General features: G+C 41.3%; 1 protein-coding gene across 1 annotated transcript in view; it reads right to left on the bottom strand.

Annotated features, from left to right (window-relative positions):
- Positions 1-17511, bottom strand: part of PCM1 (pericentriolar material 1) — a 1063655-nt gene that overhangs the window by 222871 nt on the left and 823273 nt on the right. Inside the window, exons 16-17 of the mRNA XM_053700258.1 lie at positions 13061-13233; positions 6245-6376 (exon numbers count right to left, since the gene is read on the bottom strand). Of these exons, the coding sequence (XP_053556233.1) occupies positions 6245-6376; positions 13061-13233 (305 nt within the window). The remainder of the gene's footprint in view (positions 1-6244; positions 6377-13060; positions 13234-17511) is intronic.

Consider the following 17511-nt stretch of genomic DNA (forward strand, 5'->3'; position numbering starts at 1 on the left):
TATTCCAGACTGGAGATGGTCTCCAAACTGAAACTGCTCCTGAGGATGAAGGATCAGGCTTTTGTTCTTTGTTGAAACGAAAGGAACGAAAACGATTATTAGCCCTGTTTTTACCTTTAGATTTTTTATCCTGTGGTAAAAAAGTTCCTTTCCCACCAGTAACAGTTGAAATAATGGAATCCAACTGATAACCAAATAATTTGTTACCCTGGAAAGAAATGGAAAGTAAAGTTGATTTAGAAGCCATATCAGCATTCCAAGTTTTAAGCCATAAAGCTCTTCTAGCTAAAATAGCTAGAGACATAAACCTGACATCAACTCTGATAATATCAAAAATGGCATCACAGATAAAATTATTAGCATGCTGAAGAAGAATAATAATATCATGAGAATCACGATGTGTTACTTGTTGCGCTAAAGTTTCCAACCAAAAAGTTGAAGCTGCAGCAACATCAGCCAAAGATATAGCAGGTCTAAGAAGATTACCTGAACACAGATAAGCTTTTCTTAGAAAGGACTCAATTTTCCTATCTAGAGGATCCTTAAACGAAGTACCATCTGACGTAGGAATAGTAGTACGTTTAGCAAGGGTAGAAATAGCCCCATCAACTTTAGGGATCTTGTCCCAAAATTCTAATCTGTCAGACGGCACAGGATATAATTGCTTAAAACGTTTAGAAGGAGTAAATGAATTACCCAAATTATCCCATTCTTTGGAAATTACTGCAGAAATAGCATTAGGAACAGGAAAAACTTCTGGAATAACCACAGGAGCTATAAATACCTTATCTAAACGTTTAGAATTAGTATCAAGAGGACCAGAATCCTCTATTTCTAAAGCAATTAGTACTTCTTTAAGTAAAGAACGAATAAATTCCATTTTAAATAAATATGAAGATTTATCAGCATCAACCTCTGAGACAGAATCCTCTGAACCAGAGGAATCATCAGAATCAGAATGATGATGTTCATTTAAAAATTCATCTGTAGGGAGAGAAGTTTTAAAAGATTTTTTACGTTTACTAGAAGGAGAAATAACAGACATAGCCTTCTTTATGGATTCAGAAACAAAATCTCTTATATTATCAGGAACATTCTGCACCTTAGATGTTGAAGGAACTGCAACAGGCAATGGTACTTTACTAAAGGAAATATTATCTGCTTTAACAAGTTTGTCATGACAATCAATACAAACAACAGCTGGAGGAATAGCTACCAAAAGTTTACAGCAGATACACTTAGCTTTGGTAGATTCAGCACTTGACAGCGATTTTCCTGTAGTATCTTCTGACTCAGATGCAACGTGAGACATCTTGCAATATGTAAGAGAAAAAACAACATATATATAAAGCAAAATTGATCAAATTCCTTAAATGACAGTTTCAGGAATGGGAAAAAATGCCAAAGAACAAGCTTCTAGCAACCAGAAGCAATAAAAAATGAGACTTAAATAATGTGGAGACAAAAGTGACGCCCATATTTTTTCGCGCCAAATAAGACGCCCACATTATTTGGTGCCTAAATGCTTTTTGGCGCCAAAAATGACGCGACATCTGGAACGCCGACATTTTTGGCGCAAAATAACGTCAAAAAATGACGCAACTTCCGGCGACACGTATGACGCCGGAAACGGAAATAGAATTTTTGCGCCAAAAAAGTCAGCGCCAAGAATGACGCAATAAAATGAATCATTTTCAGCCCCCGCGAGCCTAACAGCCCACAGGGAAAAAGTCAAATTTTAAGGTAAGAAAAATGTTAAATTGAAATGCATTATCCCAAATATGAAACTGACTGTCTGAAAAATAAGGAAAGTTGAACATTCTGAGTCAAGGCAAATAAATGTTTGAATACATATATTTAGAACTTTATAAACAAAGTGCCCAACCATAGCTAGGAGTGTCACAGAAAATAAGACTTACTTACCCCAGGACACTCATCTACATATAGCAGATAGCCAAACCAGTACTGAAACGAGAATCAGCAGAGGTAATGGTATATATAAGAGTATATCGTCGATCTGAAAAGGGAGGTAAGAGATGAATCTCTACGACCGATAACAGAGAACCTATGAAATAGACCCCTTAGAAGGAGATCACTGCATTCAAATAGGCAATACTCTCCTCACATCCCTCTGACATTCACTGCACGCTGAGAGGAAAACCGGGCTCCAACTTGCTGCGGAGCGCATATCAACGTAGAATCTAGCACAAACTTACTTCACCACCTCCATCGGAGGCAAAGTTTGTAAAACTGAATTGTGGGTGTGGTGAGGGGTGTATTTATAGGCATTTTGAGGTTTGGGAAACTTTGCCCCTCCTGGTAGGAATGTATATCCCATACGTCACTAGCTCATGGACTCTTGCTAATTACATGAAAGAAATGTATTTCAACAATTAATGATGAAGTTCGAGGAGTATCGGATTGAAACCATATGTTAAGATCAACAGAGGTTGAAAGCTCTAAATTTTTATAGAAGGGGTTTATTCTTTTTTTATTGTTTTTCCTTTGTTTCTTGGTTTTTCTTTTTTTGGGGCACATCAAGATATGAAATGTATACCATTGCTGGGTTTCTAATTATTTGCTTTGCCCTTTTTTATGTTGTTTCCTCTGAAATTGTATGAAATCTTATAAGTCTGTTGAAATACAATAATAAAGAAAAAAAAAAAATGAAAAGTCGACGCCTGGATCAGGATGTCGCCTAGGTAAGGAGCCACCGCTATGCCCCGCGGCCTTAGAACCGCCAGTAGAGATCCTAGAACCTTCGTAAAGATTCTTGGCGCTGTGGCTAATCCGAAGGGAAGAGCCACAAACTAGTAATGCCTGTCTAGGAAGGCGAACCTGAGGAACTGATGATGATCTCTGTGAATCGGAATGTGGAGATAAGCATCCTTTAAGTCCACGGTAGTCATATATTGACCCTCCTGGATCATAGGGAGGATGGTTCGGATTGTCTACATCTTGAAAGATGGGACCCTGAGAAATTTGTTTAGGATCTTGAGATCCAAGATTGGTCTGAACGTTCCCTCTTTTTTGGGAACTATAAACAGATATGAATAGAAACCCTGCCCCTGTTCCTCCCTTGGAACTGGGTGGATCACTCCCATAACCAGTAGGTCTTGAACGCAACGTAAGAATGCCTCTCTCTTTATCGGGTTTGCAGATAGTTGTGAGAGGTGAAATCTCCCCTTTGGAGATGAACCTTTGAATTCCAGAAGATATCCCTGGGAAACAATCTCTAGTGTCCAGGGATCCTGGACGTCTCTTGCCTGAGCGAAGAGAGAAAGTCTGCCCCCTACTAGATCCGGTCCCGGATCGGGGGCTACTCCTTCATGCTGTCTTAGAGGCAGCAGCAGGTTTTTTTGGCCTGCTTCCCCTTGTTCCAAACCTGGTTACGTCTCCAGACTGGTTTGGACTGGGCGAAATTTCCCTCTTGTTTTGTATTAGAGGAAGCTGAAGCTGCGCCACTCTTGAAGCTTCGAAAGGAACGAAAATTATTCTGTTTGGTCCTTAACTTATTGGACCTATCCTGAGGAAGGGCGTGACCTTTTCCTCCAGTAATATCAGAAATGATCTCCTTCAGACCAGGCCCGAATAGGGTCTGTCCCTTGAAGGGGATGTTAAGAAGCTTAGACTTTGAAGTAACGTCTGCTGACCAGGACTTAAGCCCTATGCGCCAGAATGGCAAAACCTGAATTCTTAGCCGTTAGCTTGGTTAAATGAAAAACGGCGTCAGAAATAAAGGAATTAGCTAATTTAAGAGCTTTAATCCTGTCTAAAATATCATCTAACAGGGTCTCCACCTGTAGAGCCTCCTCAAGATACTCGAACCAAAAAGCCGCTGCAGCAGTAACTGGGGCAATGCATGCAAGAGGCTGGAGAATAAAACCTTGATGTATAAAAATTTTCTTAAGGAGACCCTCCAATTTTTTTATCCATAGGATCTAGGAAAGCACAACTGTCCTCGACGGGGATAGTTGTACGCTTAGCTAGGGTAGAGACTGCTCCCTCCACCTTAGGGACCGTCTGCCACGAGTCCCATATGGCGGCATCTATGGGAAACATCTTTTTAAAAGCAGGAGGGGGAGAGAACGGCACAACTGGTCTATCCCATTCCTTAGTAATAATTTCTGAAAACTTCTTAGGGACTGGAAAAACATCAGTGCAAACAGGCACTGCAAAGTATTTGTCCATCTTACACAATTTCTCTGGAACTACAATAGGTTCATAGTCGTCCAGAGTCGCTAAAACCTCCCTAAGCAATAAGCGGAGGTGTTCGAGCTTAAATTTAAACGCTGTCATTTCAGAATCAGACTGAAGCAACGCCATCCCTGAATCTGAAATGTCACCCACAGATAGAAGCTCACCTGCCTCGGCTTCTGAGTATTGTGAGGGTATATCGGACACAGGTATTAAAGCGTCAGAAAGGTCTGTATTAGTTCTAGCCCCAGAGCTGTCTCGCTTTCCTTGTAACCCTGGCAGTTTGGACAATACCTCTGAGAGGGTAGCATTCATAACTGCCGCCATGTCCTGTAAGGTAAAAGAATTAGACGCGCTAGATGTACTTGGCGTCACTTGAACGGGAGTTATAGGTTCTGACACATGGGGAGAGCTAGATGGCATGATTTCCCTTTTTTCAGTCAGAGAATCCTCTGGAGATAAATCTTTAAGCGCCATAATATGGTCTTTAAAGTTTACAGAAATTTCAGTACATTTGGTACACTTTCTAAGAGGGGGTTCCACAATGGCTTCCAAACATATTGAACAAGGAGTTTCCTCTATGTCAGACATGTTTAACAGGCTAGTAATGAGACAAGTAAGCTTGGAAAACACTTTAATAAAGGTGAAACAGCAATTAAACAAAAACGTTACTGTGCCTTTAAGAGAAAAAAACTAGCACTTAAACTGCAAAACAGTGTAAAAATATAGTAAAGTCTTAGAAATTTTTACAGTGTGTGTAAGGGACTAAAGCAACATTGCACCCACTTGCAAATGGATGATTAACCCCTTAGCCCCCAAACCGGATTTAAAAAACGTCAACCACCGGTAAAAGACAGTTGAGCACCTTGCCACAGCTCTGCTGAGGCTCCTACCTGCCCTCAAATACGATTTAGAGAAGAAATAAACCCTTTATAATGGTCCTCAGATGCCAGAGGACTCCTCTAGGGAAGCTGGATGTCTCAGTCTGAAGGAAATTGCGCATCTAGAGCGCTAAAATAGGCCCCTCCCACCATGTACTGGATGTCAGAGGGCCTTAAGAAAATACTCCTAGGAGTATCTGACTAGCCATGTGGAAACTAGGCCCCAAATAAAGACTTATCTCCCTCAGAGAAAAAACGTCCTATTTATGAAACATGTAAACGTTTTGTCACTAAGTAATATGAGTATTAACATGAGTATTACCCTGTTTTGTAAGCATGATCCCAGTCGTTGTTAAATCACTGCATCTAGCTTACCTCAAATACACAAGGCTCTGTCAGCATTTTCTAGAACTTATTCATTTCTCTAGAAATAAAAATACTGAACACACCACAAAGCAAATAATCTGCAGACCGTTCCCACAACTGAAGTTTTCCCATACTCTTCAGTTATGTGTGAGAACAGCAATGGACCTTAGTTATAAACCGCTAAGATCATCAACCTCCAGGCAGAATTCTTCTTCTAATTTCTGCCTGAGAGAAAAACAGTACAACGCCGGTACCGTTTAAAATAACAAACTCTTGATTGAAGGTAACACTACACTAAGTCACCACATATCTCTTGATACTTCCTATCTTGTCGAGAGTTGCAAGAGAATGACTGGGGGTGGGGGTTAGGGGAGGAGCTATATAGACAGCTCTGCTGTGGGTGTCCTCTTGCAACTTCCTGTTGGGAAGGAGAATATCCCACAAGTAATGGATGAACCCGTGGACTGGATACAGCTTACAAGAGAAAATTGATAATAGGAGTAAATTAGAAAGTTGCTTAAAATTGCATGATCTATATGAACCATTGGGGTCAGTATCCCTTTTAACAGCTCTACTGGGGTGCTCTTTGCCTCCTCCTGCTGGACAGGATTTGAATATCCTACTAGTAATTAGAATGAATTTGTGGACTCTGCATGCCATAGAAAAGAAACAGCTAATTTTCACTATAGGGTCTAAGAAAGGAGTGTACAAAACATCACACATATAACAAAAAATATTACGTACACAATGTATTTAAATTAAGAAAAGGGAATTAAAGAAAAGGAAATGGGTGAACCTACGTCATCTGTTGTTGCAAGACTTTCACTTGGGGTAAATTCTGAGTTAGATGCCATCCAGCCAGCCAATTCTCCAACCTTGGTAGATTTTTCTCTCTTTTGACTGTTTTCAGTGATACGTCTGGTCACAATGTCCTGAACAAGAAAGGGAAAAAAAAGAAGAGAAAAACATAATTTATGCTTACCTGATAAATTTATTTCTCTTGTAGTGTATCCAGTCCACGGATCATCCATTACTTATGGGATATTATCCTTCCCAAAAGGAAGTTGCAAGAGGATCACCCACAGCAGAGCTGCTACATAGCTCCTCCCCTAACTGTCATATCCAGTCATTCGACCGAAAACAAACAGAGAAAGGAGAAACCATAGGGTGCAGTGGTGACTGTAGTTTAATTAAAATTTAGACCTGCCTTAAAAGGACAGGGCGAGCCGTGGACTGGATACACTACAAGAGAAATAAATTTATCAGGTAAGCATAAATTATGTTTTCTCTTGTTAAGTGTATCCAGTACACGGATCATCCATTACTTATGGGATACCAATACCAAAGCTAAAGTACACGGATGATGGGAGGGACAAGGCAGGATTAAGCGTAAGGAACCATTGCCTGAAGAACCTTTCTCCCAAAAACAGCCTCCGAAGAAGCAAAAGTATCACATTTGTAAAATTTGGAAAAAGTGTGAAGCGAAGACCAAGTCGCGGCCTTGCAAATCTGTTCAACAGAGGCCTCATTTATAAAGGCCCAGGTGGAAGCCACAGCTCTAGTAGAATGAGCTGCAATCCTTTCAGGGGGCTGCTATCCAGCAGTCTCATAGGCTAGGCGTATTATGCTCCGAAGCCAAAAGGAAAGAGAGGTTGCCGAAGATTTTTGACCTCTCCTCTGTCCAGAGTAAACGACAAACAGGGTAGATGTTTGACGAAAATCTTTAGTAGCTTGTAAGTAAAACTTCAAGGCACGGACTACGTCCAGATTATGTAAGAGACGTTCCTTCTTTGAAGAAGGATTAGGACACAATGATGGAACAACAATCTCTTGATTGATATTCTTGTTAGAAACCACCTTAGGTAAAAACCCAGGTTTGGTACGCAGGACTACCTTATCTGCATGAAAAATCAGATAAGGAGAATCACATTGTAAGGCAGATAGCTCAGAGACTCTCCGAGCCGAGGAAATAGCCATCAAAAACAGAACTTTCCAAGATAAAAGTTTAATATCAATGGAATGAAGGGGTTCCAACGGAACTCCTTGAAGAACTTTAAGAACCAAGTTTAAGCTCCACGGGGGAGCAACAGGTTTAAACACAGGCTTAATTCTAACCAAAGCCTGGCAAAATGCCTGGACGTCTGGAACCTCTGCCAGACGCTTGTGCAAAAGAATAGACTGAGCAGAAATCTGTCCCTTTAAGGAACTAGCTGATAATCCTTTGTCCAAGCCCTCTTGGAGAAAAGACAATATTCTAGGAATCCTAACCTTACTCCATGAGTAATTCTTGGATTCACACCAATAAAGATATTTACTCCATATCTTGTGGTAGATTTTCCTGGTAACAGGCTTTCGTGCCTGTATTAAAGTATCAATGACTGACTCGGAAAAGCCACGCTTTGATAGAATCAAGCGTTCAATCTCCATGCAGTCAGTCTCAGAGAAATTAGATTTGGATGATTGAAAGGACCTTGTATCAGAAGGTCCTGTCTTAGAGGCAGAGTCCATGGTGGAAAGGATGACATGTCCACTAGGTCTGCATACCAAGTCCTGGGTGGCCACGCAGGTGCTATCAGAATCACCGATGCTCTCTCCTGTTTGATTTTGGCAATCAGTCGAGGGAGCAGAGGAAACGGTGGAAACACATAAGCCAGGTTGAAGAACCAAGGCGCTGCTAGAGCATCTATCAGTGTCGCTTCTGGGTCCCTGGACCTGGATCCGTAACAAGGAAGCTTGGCGTTCTGGCGAGACGTCATGAGATCCAACTCTGGTTTGCCCCAAAGATGAATCAACTGAGCAAACACCTCCGGATGGAGTTCCCACTCCCCCGGATGGAAAGTCTGACGACTTAGAAAATCCGCCTCCCAGTTCTCCACGCCTGGGATATGGATTGCTGACAGGTGGCAAGAGTGGTACTCTGCCCAGCGAATTATATTTGAGACTTCTAACATCGCTAGGGAACTCCTGGTTCCCCCTTGATGGTTGATGTAAGCCACAGTCGTGATGTTGTCCGACTGAAATCTGATGAACCTCAGTGTTGCTAACTGAGGCCAAGCCAGAAGAGCATTGAATATCGCTCTTAACTCCAGAATATTTATTGGAAGGAGTTTCTCCTCCTGAGTCCACGATCCCTGTGCCTTCAAGGGAATTCCAGACTGCACCCCAACCTAGAAGGCTGGCATCTGTTGTTACAATTGTCCAATCTGGCCTGCGAAAGGTCATACCCTTGGACAGGTGTACCCGAGACAACCACCAGAGAAGAGAATCTCTGGTCTCTTGATCCAGATTTAGCAGAGGGGACAAATCTGTGTAATCCCCATTCCACTGACTCAGAATGCATAATTGCAGCGGTCTGAGATGAAGGCGCGCAAATGGCACTATGTCCATTGCCGCTACCATTAAGCCGATTACCTCCATACACTGAGCTACCGAAGGGCGCGGAATGGAGTGAAGAACACGGCAAGCATTTAGAAGTTTTGATAACCTGGACTCCGTCAGGTAAATTTTCATTTCTACAGAATCTATAAGAGTCCCTAAGAAGGAGACTCTTGTGAGTGGGGATAGAGAACTCTTTTCCTCGTTCACTTTCCACCCGTGCAACCTCAGAAATGCCAGAACTATCTCTGTATGAGACTTGGCAACTTGAAAGCTTGACGCCTGTATCAGGATGTCGTCTAGACACGGAGCCACCGCTATGCCTCGCGGTCATAGGACCGCCAGAAGTGAGCCCAGAACCTTTGTAAAGATTCTCGGGGCTGAAGCAAACCCGAAGGGAAGAGCTTCAAATTGGTAATGCCTGTCTAGAAAGGCAAATCTCAGGTACCGATAATGATCTTTGTGAATCGGTATGTGAAGGTAGGCATCCTTTAAGTCCACTGTGGTCATGTACTGACCCTCTTGGATCATGGGTAGGATGGTTCGAATAGTTTCCATTTTGAATGATGGAACTCTTAGGAATTTGTTTAAGATCTTTAGGTCCAAGATTGGTCTGAAGGTTCCCTCTTTCTTGGGAACCACAAACAGATTTGAGTAAAATCCCTGCCCTTGTTCCGTCCGCGGAACAGGGTGGATCACCCCCATTACTAGGAGTTCTTGTACACAGCGTAGGAATGCCTCTTTCTTTATCTGATTTTCTGATAACCTTGATAGATGGAATCTCCCTCGAGGAGGAGAATCTTTGAAGTCCAGAAGATATCCCTGAGATATGATCTCCAACGCCCAGGGATCCTGGACATCTCTTGCCCACGCCTGGGCGAAGAGAGAAAGTCTGCCCCCCACTAGATCCGTTTCCGGATAGGGGGCCGTTCCTTCATGCTGTCTTGGGGGCAGTAGTAGGTTTTCTGGCCTGCTTGCCCTTGTTCCAGGACTGGTTAGTTTTCCAGGGCTGTCTGTAACGAGCAACAGTTCCTTCCTGTTTTGAAGCGGAGGAAGTTGATGCTGCTCCTGCCTTGAAATTTCGAAAGGCACGAAAATTAGACTGTTTGGCCTTTGATTTGGCCCTGTCCTGAGGAAGGGTATGACCCTTACCTCCAGTAATGTCAGCAATAATTTCTTTCAAGCCGGGCCCGAATAAGGTCTGCCCCTTGAAAGGAATATTAAGTAATTTAGATGTCACGTCAGCTGACCAGGATTTAAGCCATAGCGTTCTCCGCGCCTGGATGGCGAATCCGGAGTTCTTAGCCGTTAGTTTAGTCAAATGTACAATGGCATCAGAAACAAATGCATTAGCTAGCTTAAGTGATTTAAGCTTGCCCATAATTTCATCCAATGGAGCTGTGTGAATGGCCTCTTCCAGAGACTCAAACCAGAATGCCGCAGCAGCAGTGACAGGCGCAATGCATGCAAGGGGCTGCAAGATAAAACCTTGTTGAACAAACATTTTCTTAAGGTAACGTTCTAATTTTTTATCCATTGGATCCGAAAAAGCACAACTATCCTCCACCGGGATAGTGGTACGCTTAGCTAAAGTAGAAACTGCTCCCTCCACCTTAGGGACCGTCTGCCATAAGTCCCGTGTAGTGGCGTCTATTGGAAACATTTTCCTAAATATAGGAGGTGGGGAAAAGGGCACACCGGGTCTATCCCACTCCTTGCTAATAATTTCTGTAAGCCTTTTAGGTATAGGAAAAACGTCAGTACACACCGGTACCGCATAGTATCTATCCAGCCTACACAATTTCTCTGGAATTGCAACTGTGTTACAGTCATTCAGAGCAGCTAAAACCTACACGGAGGTTCTCAAGCTTAAATTTAAAATTAGAGATCTCTGAATCAGGTTTCCCCGGATCAGATCCGTCACCCACAGAATGAAGCTCTCCGTCCTCATGTTCTGCAAACTGTGACGCAGTATCAGACATGGCTCTTACAGCACCAGCGCGCTCTGCATCTCTCCTAATCCCAGAGCTATCGCGCTTGCCTCTCAATTCTGGCAATCTAGATAATACTTCTGACAGGGTATTATTCATGATTGTAGCCATGTCCTGTAAAATAATTGCTATGGTCGTCTCTGATGTACTTGGCGCCATATTAGCACGCGCCCCCTGAGCGGGAGGCGAAGGTACTGACACGTGAGGAGAGTTAGTCGGCATAACTTCCCCCTCGTCGTCTGGTGATAATTCTTTTATAGATAAAGACTGACCTTTATTATTTAAAGTGAAATCAATACATTTAGTACACATATTCCTATGGGGCTCCACACTGGCCTTCAAACATAATGAACAAACAGATTCATCTGTGTCAGACATGTTTAAACAGACTAGCAATGAGACTAGCAAGCTTGGAAAACACTTTAAAATCAGTTTACAAGCAATATAAAAAACGCTACTGCGCCTTTAAGAAGCACAAAACCTGTCTCAAGTTGAAATAACAATGAACCAACTCAGTTATACCAACCAACATTTCACAGTAAATGTATTAAGCTAGCAGAGCATTGCACCCACTTGCAAATGGATGATTAACCCCTTAATACCCAAACCGGATAATCAATAGGGAAAATAAAACCATTTTTAACACAGTCAAACACACTGTCACAGGTCTGCTGTGACTGATTACCTCCCTCAAAATGACTTTTGAAGTCCCTTGAGCCCTCTAGAGACGTCCTGGATCATGCAGGAAGAAGCAGGAAGACTGAGTCTGAATTTTTACTGCGCAAAAAAAGCGCTAAAATAGGCCCCTCCCACTCATTATTACAACAGTGGGAAGCCTCAGTTAACTGTTTCTATGCAGAAATTAAGTTAGCCATGTGGAAAAATTATGCCCCAATAAGTTTTATCACCAATGTACCTTAAAAAACGATTAAACATGCCAGCAAACGTTTTAAAACATCTTTTTTAAAGAGTATGTATCTCTATTGATAAGCCTGATACCAGTCGCTTCCACTGCATTTAAGGCTTTACTACATTACTTCAGTATTAGCAGCATTTTATTAGTCAAATTCCATTCCTTAGAAAATTATTTTACTGCACATACATTAATAAGCCTGATATCAGTCGCTTTCACTGCATTTAAGGCTTTACTTACATTACTTCGGTATCAGCAGCATTTTCTTAGTCAATTCCATTCCTTAGAAAAATATTTTACTGCACATACCTTAGTTGCAGGAGACCCCGCACGCCATTCCCTTTCTGAAGTTACCCCACTCCTCAGAATGTGTGAGAACAGCCAGTGGATCTTAGTTACTTCTGCTAAGATCATAGAAAACGCAGGCAGATTCTTCTTCCAAATACTGCCTGAGAAAAAAACAGCACACTCCGGTGCCATTTAAAAATAACAAACTTTTGATTGAAGAAATAATTAAGTATAAAACACCACAGTCCTCTCACGACCTCCATCTATGTTGAGGGTTGCAAGAGAATGACTGGATATGACATGTGAGGGGAGGAGCTATATAGCAGCTCTGCTGTGGGTGATCCTCTTGCAACTTCCTGTTGGGAAGGGAATATATCCCACAAGTAATGGATGATCCATGGACTGGATACACTTAACAAGAGAAATTAAACTTTGATAGGAAATGCAATTTTAAAAAGCTCTCCAATTCACTTTTATCATCAAATTTGCTTTGTTTTCTTGGTATTCTTTGCTTCTAATTTCTAAGCCCTTGAAGGTCGTCCCTTATTTCAATGCATTTGGCAGTTTTTCACAGCTAGAGGGCGTTAGTTTATGTGTGCCATAAAGATAACATTTTGACCATGCCCGTGAAGATACAAATGAGAGGGCACTGATTGGCTAAATGCAAGTCTTTCAAAAGAACTGAAATAAGGGGGCAGTCTGCAAAGGCTTAGATTACAAGGTAAAAAGTATATTAATATAACCGTGTTGGTTATGCAAAACTGGGGAATGGATAATAAAGGGATCAGCTATCTTTTAAAACAATTAAAATTCTGGTATAGACTGTCCCTTTAAGAGATAGTTAAAATATAGCTGTACTGGTTTTCAGGTCATGCTCAGTATAATGTGTGAACCAAAAGTGGTGAATTTAGTGCTGTCAGTTTAAGAGCAGGGTACATTTTACATTGTGAAAGTTAACATTTTTCATTCTTCATTTAAAAATAAAAAAAAATAAAAAATACAACAGCAAACGAAAATGGAGGGAAAAAAAACTTTTGATTTGTTTTTACCTGAAGTGAAAACAAAGCTTTTTGTCTTAGGTAGTCTGTATTTAGCAACTGCAGCTCATGGAAGAGTTCAATAAGGAAATGAGGACGAGCTTCATTTTGAGATATTAGTGTTGCTACTTCAGAATAGATGGTATCACGCAAAGCTTCAAACATAGCAAATTCACTGCCAGCCTCTGAATTTAAAAGAAATAGAAAGAAAAAAGAAGTTTTATATATTATTTTTCTGCAAAACAAACAAATTAAGCAAACCACTAGACTCATTATTATTGATAATTTCTACAACAGTAAATTCTAAACAGATGGAATCTGAGGATAAACAGCAACAATACAAATATGTACAAAAGGCTGCAATAACAATGTATTTTTGTGCTAAGTAAGAAGCTTATAAAACACACCAAACTGCTATAAAAGGTTTTTGTTTTTTTTTGGTTTTTAAATACTAGCAAAACATTTTTATAAAGACAGGGGTTTCCTGGTTTCCTCCCTATACTTCCACAGAAAATATGGAGGTTGTGGAAGTGATCAGCCAGACTCTAAAATGTATGCTTGGATGAGTTAAAGAAAAAACTAAATTCATGCTTACCTGATAAATATCTTTCTTTCCGGGCATGGAGAGTCCACGACTTCATTCCAATTTCTATTGGGATATTCACCTCCTGGCCAGCAGGAGGAGGCAAAGTGCACCCCAGCAAAGCTGTTAAGTGTCACTTCCCTTGCCCATAACCCCCAGTCATTCGGCCGAAGGGAAACGGAAAAAAGAAGATAACACAAAGGTATAGAGGTGCCTGAGGTTTATACCAAAAATGTAACCGTCTTAAATGTATACAAAGGCGGGTCGTGGACTCTCTATGCCCAGAAATAAATAAATGTATCAGGTAAGCATCAATTTTGTTTTCTTTCCTATGGCATGGAGAGTCCACGACTTCATTCTAATTACTAGTGAGAACCAATACCCAAGCAATGAATGAAAATGGGAGGAAGAACAAGACAGCCAGACCTATACAGAAGGCACCACCGCTTGAAGAACTTTTCTCCCATAGGAAGCCTCAGCCGAGGCAAAAGTATCAAATTTGTAGAATTTAGAAAAGGTATGCAAAGAAGACCAATTTGCCACCTTGCAAATTTGCTCCACAGAAGTTTCATGTTTGAAAGCCCATTAAGAGGAGATAGCCCTCGTGGAATGAGCCGTAATTCTCTCAGGAGGCTGCTGTTCAGCTGTCTCATAAGCTAACCGGATAACATTTCTCAACCAGAGCGAAAGAGTAGAAGTGGTCTTCTGACCCTTACGCTTATCAGAGAAAACAACGAACAGGGCAGTAGGATTGCCAAATATCTTAAGTTGCTTGAAGGTAAAATTTTAGAGAACATCCAGGTTATGCAAAAGACGTTCCTTCTGGGAAGGAGTATTGGAACAAAAAGGAGGAACGACAATTTCCTGATTAATATTGTGATCCGACCCTACCTTAGGAAGAAATCCCAGCTTAGTATTAAGAACCGCCTTATTCGCATTAAAAAACACAATTTATGCTTACCTGATGAATTTATTTCTCTTGTGGTGTATCCAGTCCACGGATCATCCATTACTTGTGGGATATTCTCAATCCCAACAGGAAGTTGCAAGAGGACACCCACAGCAGAGCTGTAATATAGCTCCTCCCCTAACTGTCATAGCCAGTCATTCGACCGAAAACAAGCCGAGAAAGGAGGAACCATAGGGTGCAGTGGTTACTGTAGTTTAAATTTAAAAATTACTTGCCTTAAAATGACAGGGCGGGCCGTGGACTGGATACACCACAAGAGAAAACATAATTTATGTAAGAACTTACCTGATAAATTCATTTCTTTCATATTAGCAAGAGTCCATGAGCTAGTGACGTATGGGATATACATTCCTACCAGGAGGGGCAAAGTTTCCCAAACCTCAAAATGCCTATAAATACACCCCTCACCACACCCACAATTCAGTTTAACGAATAGCCAAGAAGTGGGGTGATAAAAAAGTGCGAAAGCATATAAAATAAGGAATTGGAATAATTGTGCTTTATACAAAATCATAACCACCACAAAAAAAGGGCGGGCCTCATGGACTCTTGCTAATATGAAAGAAATGAATTTATCAGGTAAGTTCTTACATAAATTATGTTTTCTTTCATGTAATTAGCAAGAGTCCATGAGCTAGTGACGTATGGGATAATGACTACCCAAGATGTGGATCTTTCCACACAAGAGTCACTAGAGAGGGAGGGATAAAATAAAGACAGCCAATCCCTGCTGAAAATAATCCACACCCAAAAATAATCTTTGCAGATCTGGTCAACCGAAGCTTCATTCCTAAACGCCCAGGAAGTAGAAACTGACCTAGTAGAATGAGCTGTAATTCTCTGAGGCGGAGTTTTACCCGACTCAACATAGGCAAGATGAATTAAAGATTTCAACCAAGATGCCAAAGAAATGGCAGAAGCTTTCTGGCCTTTATAGAACCGGAAAAGATAACAAATAGACTAGAAGTCTTACGAAAAGATTTCGTAGCTTCAACATAATATTTCAAAGCTCTAACAACATCCAAAGAATGCAACGATTTCTCCTTAGAATTCTTAGGATTAGGACATAATGAAGGAACCACAATTTCTCTACTAATGTTGTTGGAATTCACAACTTTAGGTAAAAATTCAAAAGAAGTTCGCAACACCGCCTTATCCTGATGAAAAATCAGAAAAGGAGACTCACAAGAAAGAGCAGATAATTCAGAAACTCTTCTGGCAGAAGAGATGGCCAAAAGGAACAAAACTTTCCAAGAAAGTAATTTAATGTCCAATGAATGCATAGGTTCAAACGGAGGAGCTTGAAGAGCTCCCAGAACCAAATTCAAACTCCAAGGAGGAGAAATTGACTTAATGACAGGTTTTATACAAACCAAAGCTTGTACAAAACAATGAATATCAGGAAGAATAGCAATCTTTCTGTGAAAAAGAACAGAAAGAGCAGAGATTTGTCCTTTCAAAGAACTTGCGGACAAACCCTTATCTAAACCATCCTGAAGAAACTGTAAAATTCTCGGTATTCTAAAAGAATGCCAGGAAAAATGATGAGAAAGACACCAAGAAATATAAGTCTTCCAGACTCTATAATATATCTCTCGAGATACAGATTTATGAGCCTGTAACATAGTATTAATCACAGAGTCAGAGAAACCTCTTTGACCAAGAATCAAGCGTTCAATCTCCATACCTTTAAATTTAAGGATTTCAGATCCTGATGGAAAAAAGGACCTTGTGACAGAAGGTCTGGTCTTAACGGAAGAGTCCACGGTCGGCAAGAGGCCATCCGGACAAGATCCGCATACCAAAACCTGTGAGGCCATGCCGGAGCTACCAGCAGAACAAACGAGCATTCCTTCAGAATCTTGGAGATTACTCTTGGAAGAAGAACTAGAGGTGGAAAGATATAGGCAGGATGATACTTCCAAGGAAGAGATAACGCATCCACTGCCTCCGCCTGAGGATCCCGGGATCTGGACAGATACCTGGGAAGTTTCTTGTTTAGATGGGACGCCATCAGATCTATTTCTGGAAGTTCCCACATTTGAACAATCTGAAGAAATACCTCTGGGTGAAGAGACCATTCGCCCGGATGCAACGTTTGGCGACTGAGATAATCCGCTTCCCAATTGTCTACACCTGGGATATGAACCGCAGAGATTAGACAGGAGCTGGATTCCGCCCAAACCAAAATTCGAGATACTTCTTTCATAGCCAGAGGACTGTGAGTCCCTCCTTGATGATTGATGTATGCCACAGTTGTGACATTGTCTGTCTGAAAACAAATGAACGATTCTCTCTTCAGAAGAGGCCAAAACTGAAGAGCTCTGAAAATTGCACGGAGTTCCAAAATATTGATCGGTAATCTCACCTCCTGAGATTCCCAAACTCCTTGTGCCGTCAGAGATCCCCACACAGCTCCCCAACCTGTGAGACTTGCATCTGTTGAAATTACAGTCCAAGTCGGAAGCACAAAAGAAGCCCCCTGAATTAAACGATGGTGATCTGTCCACCATGTTAGAGAGTGTCGAACAATCGGTTTTAAAGATATTAATTGAGATATCTTCGTGTAATCCTTGCACCATTGCTTCAGCATACAGAGCTGAAGAGGTCGCATGTGAAAACGAGCAAAGGGGATCGCGTCCGATGCAGCAGTCATAAGACCTAGAATTTCCATGCATAAGGCTACCGAAGGGAATGATTGTGACTGAAGGTTTCGACAAGCTGCAATCAACTTTAGACGTCTCTTGTCTGTTAAAGACAGAGTCATGGACACTGAATCCATCTGGAAACCCAGAAAAGTTACCCTTGTCTGAGGAATCAAAGAAATTTTTGGTAAATTGATCCTCCAACCATGATCTTGAAGAAACAACACAAGTTGATTCGTATGAGATTCTGCTAAATGTAAAGACT

This window comes from Bombina bombina, chromosome 2 (genome assembly GCF_027579735.1).
Source record: "Bombina bombina isolate aBomBom1 chromosome 2, aBomBom1.pri, whole genome shotgun sequence".
Classification (NCBI taxonomy): Eukaryota; Metazoa; Chordata; class Amphibia; order Anura; family Bombinatoridae; genus Bombina; species Bombina bombina.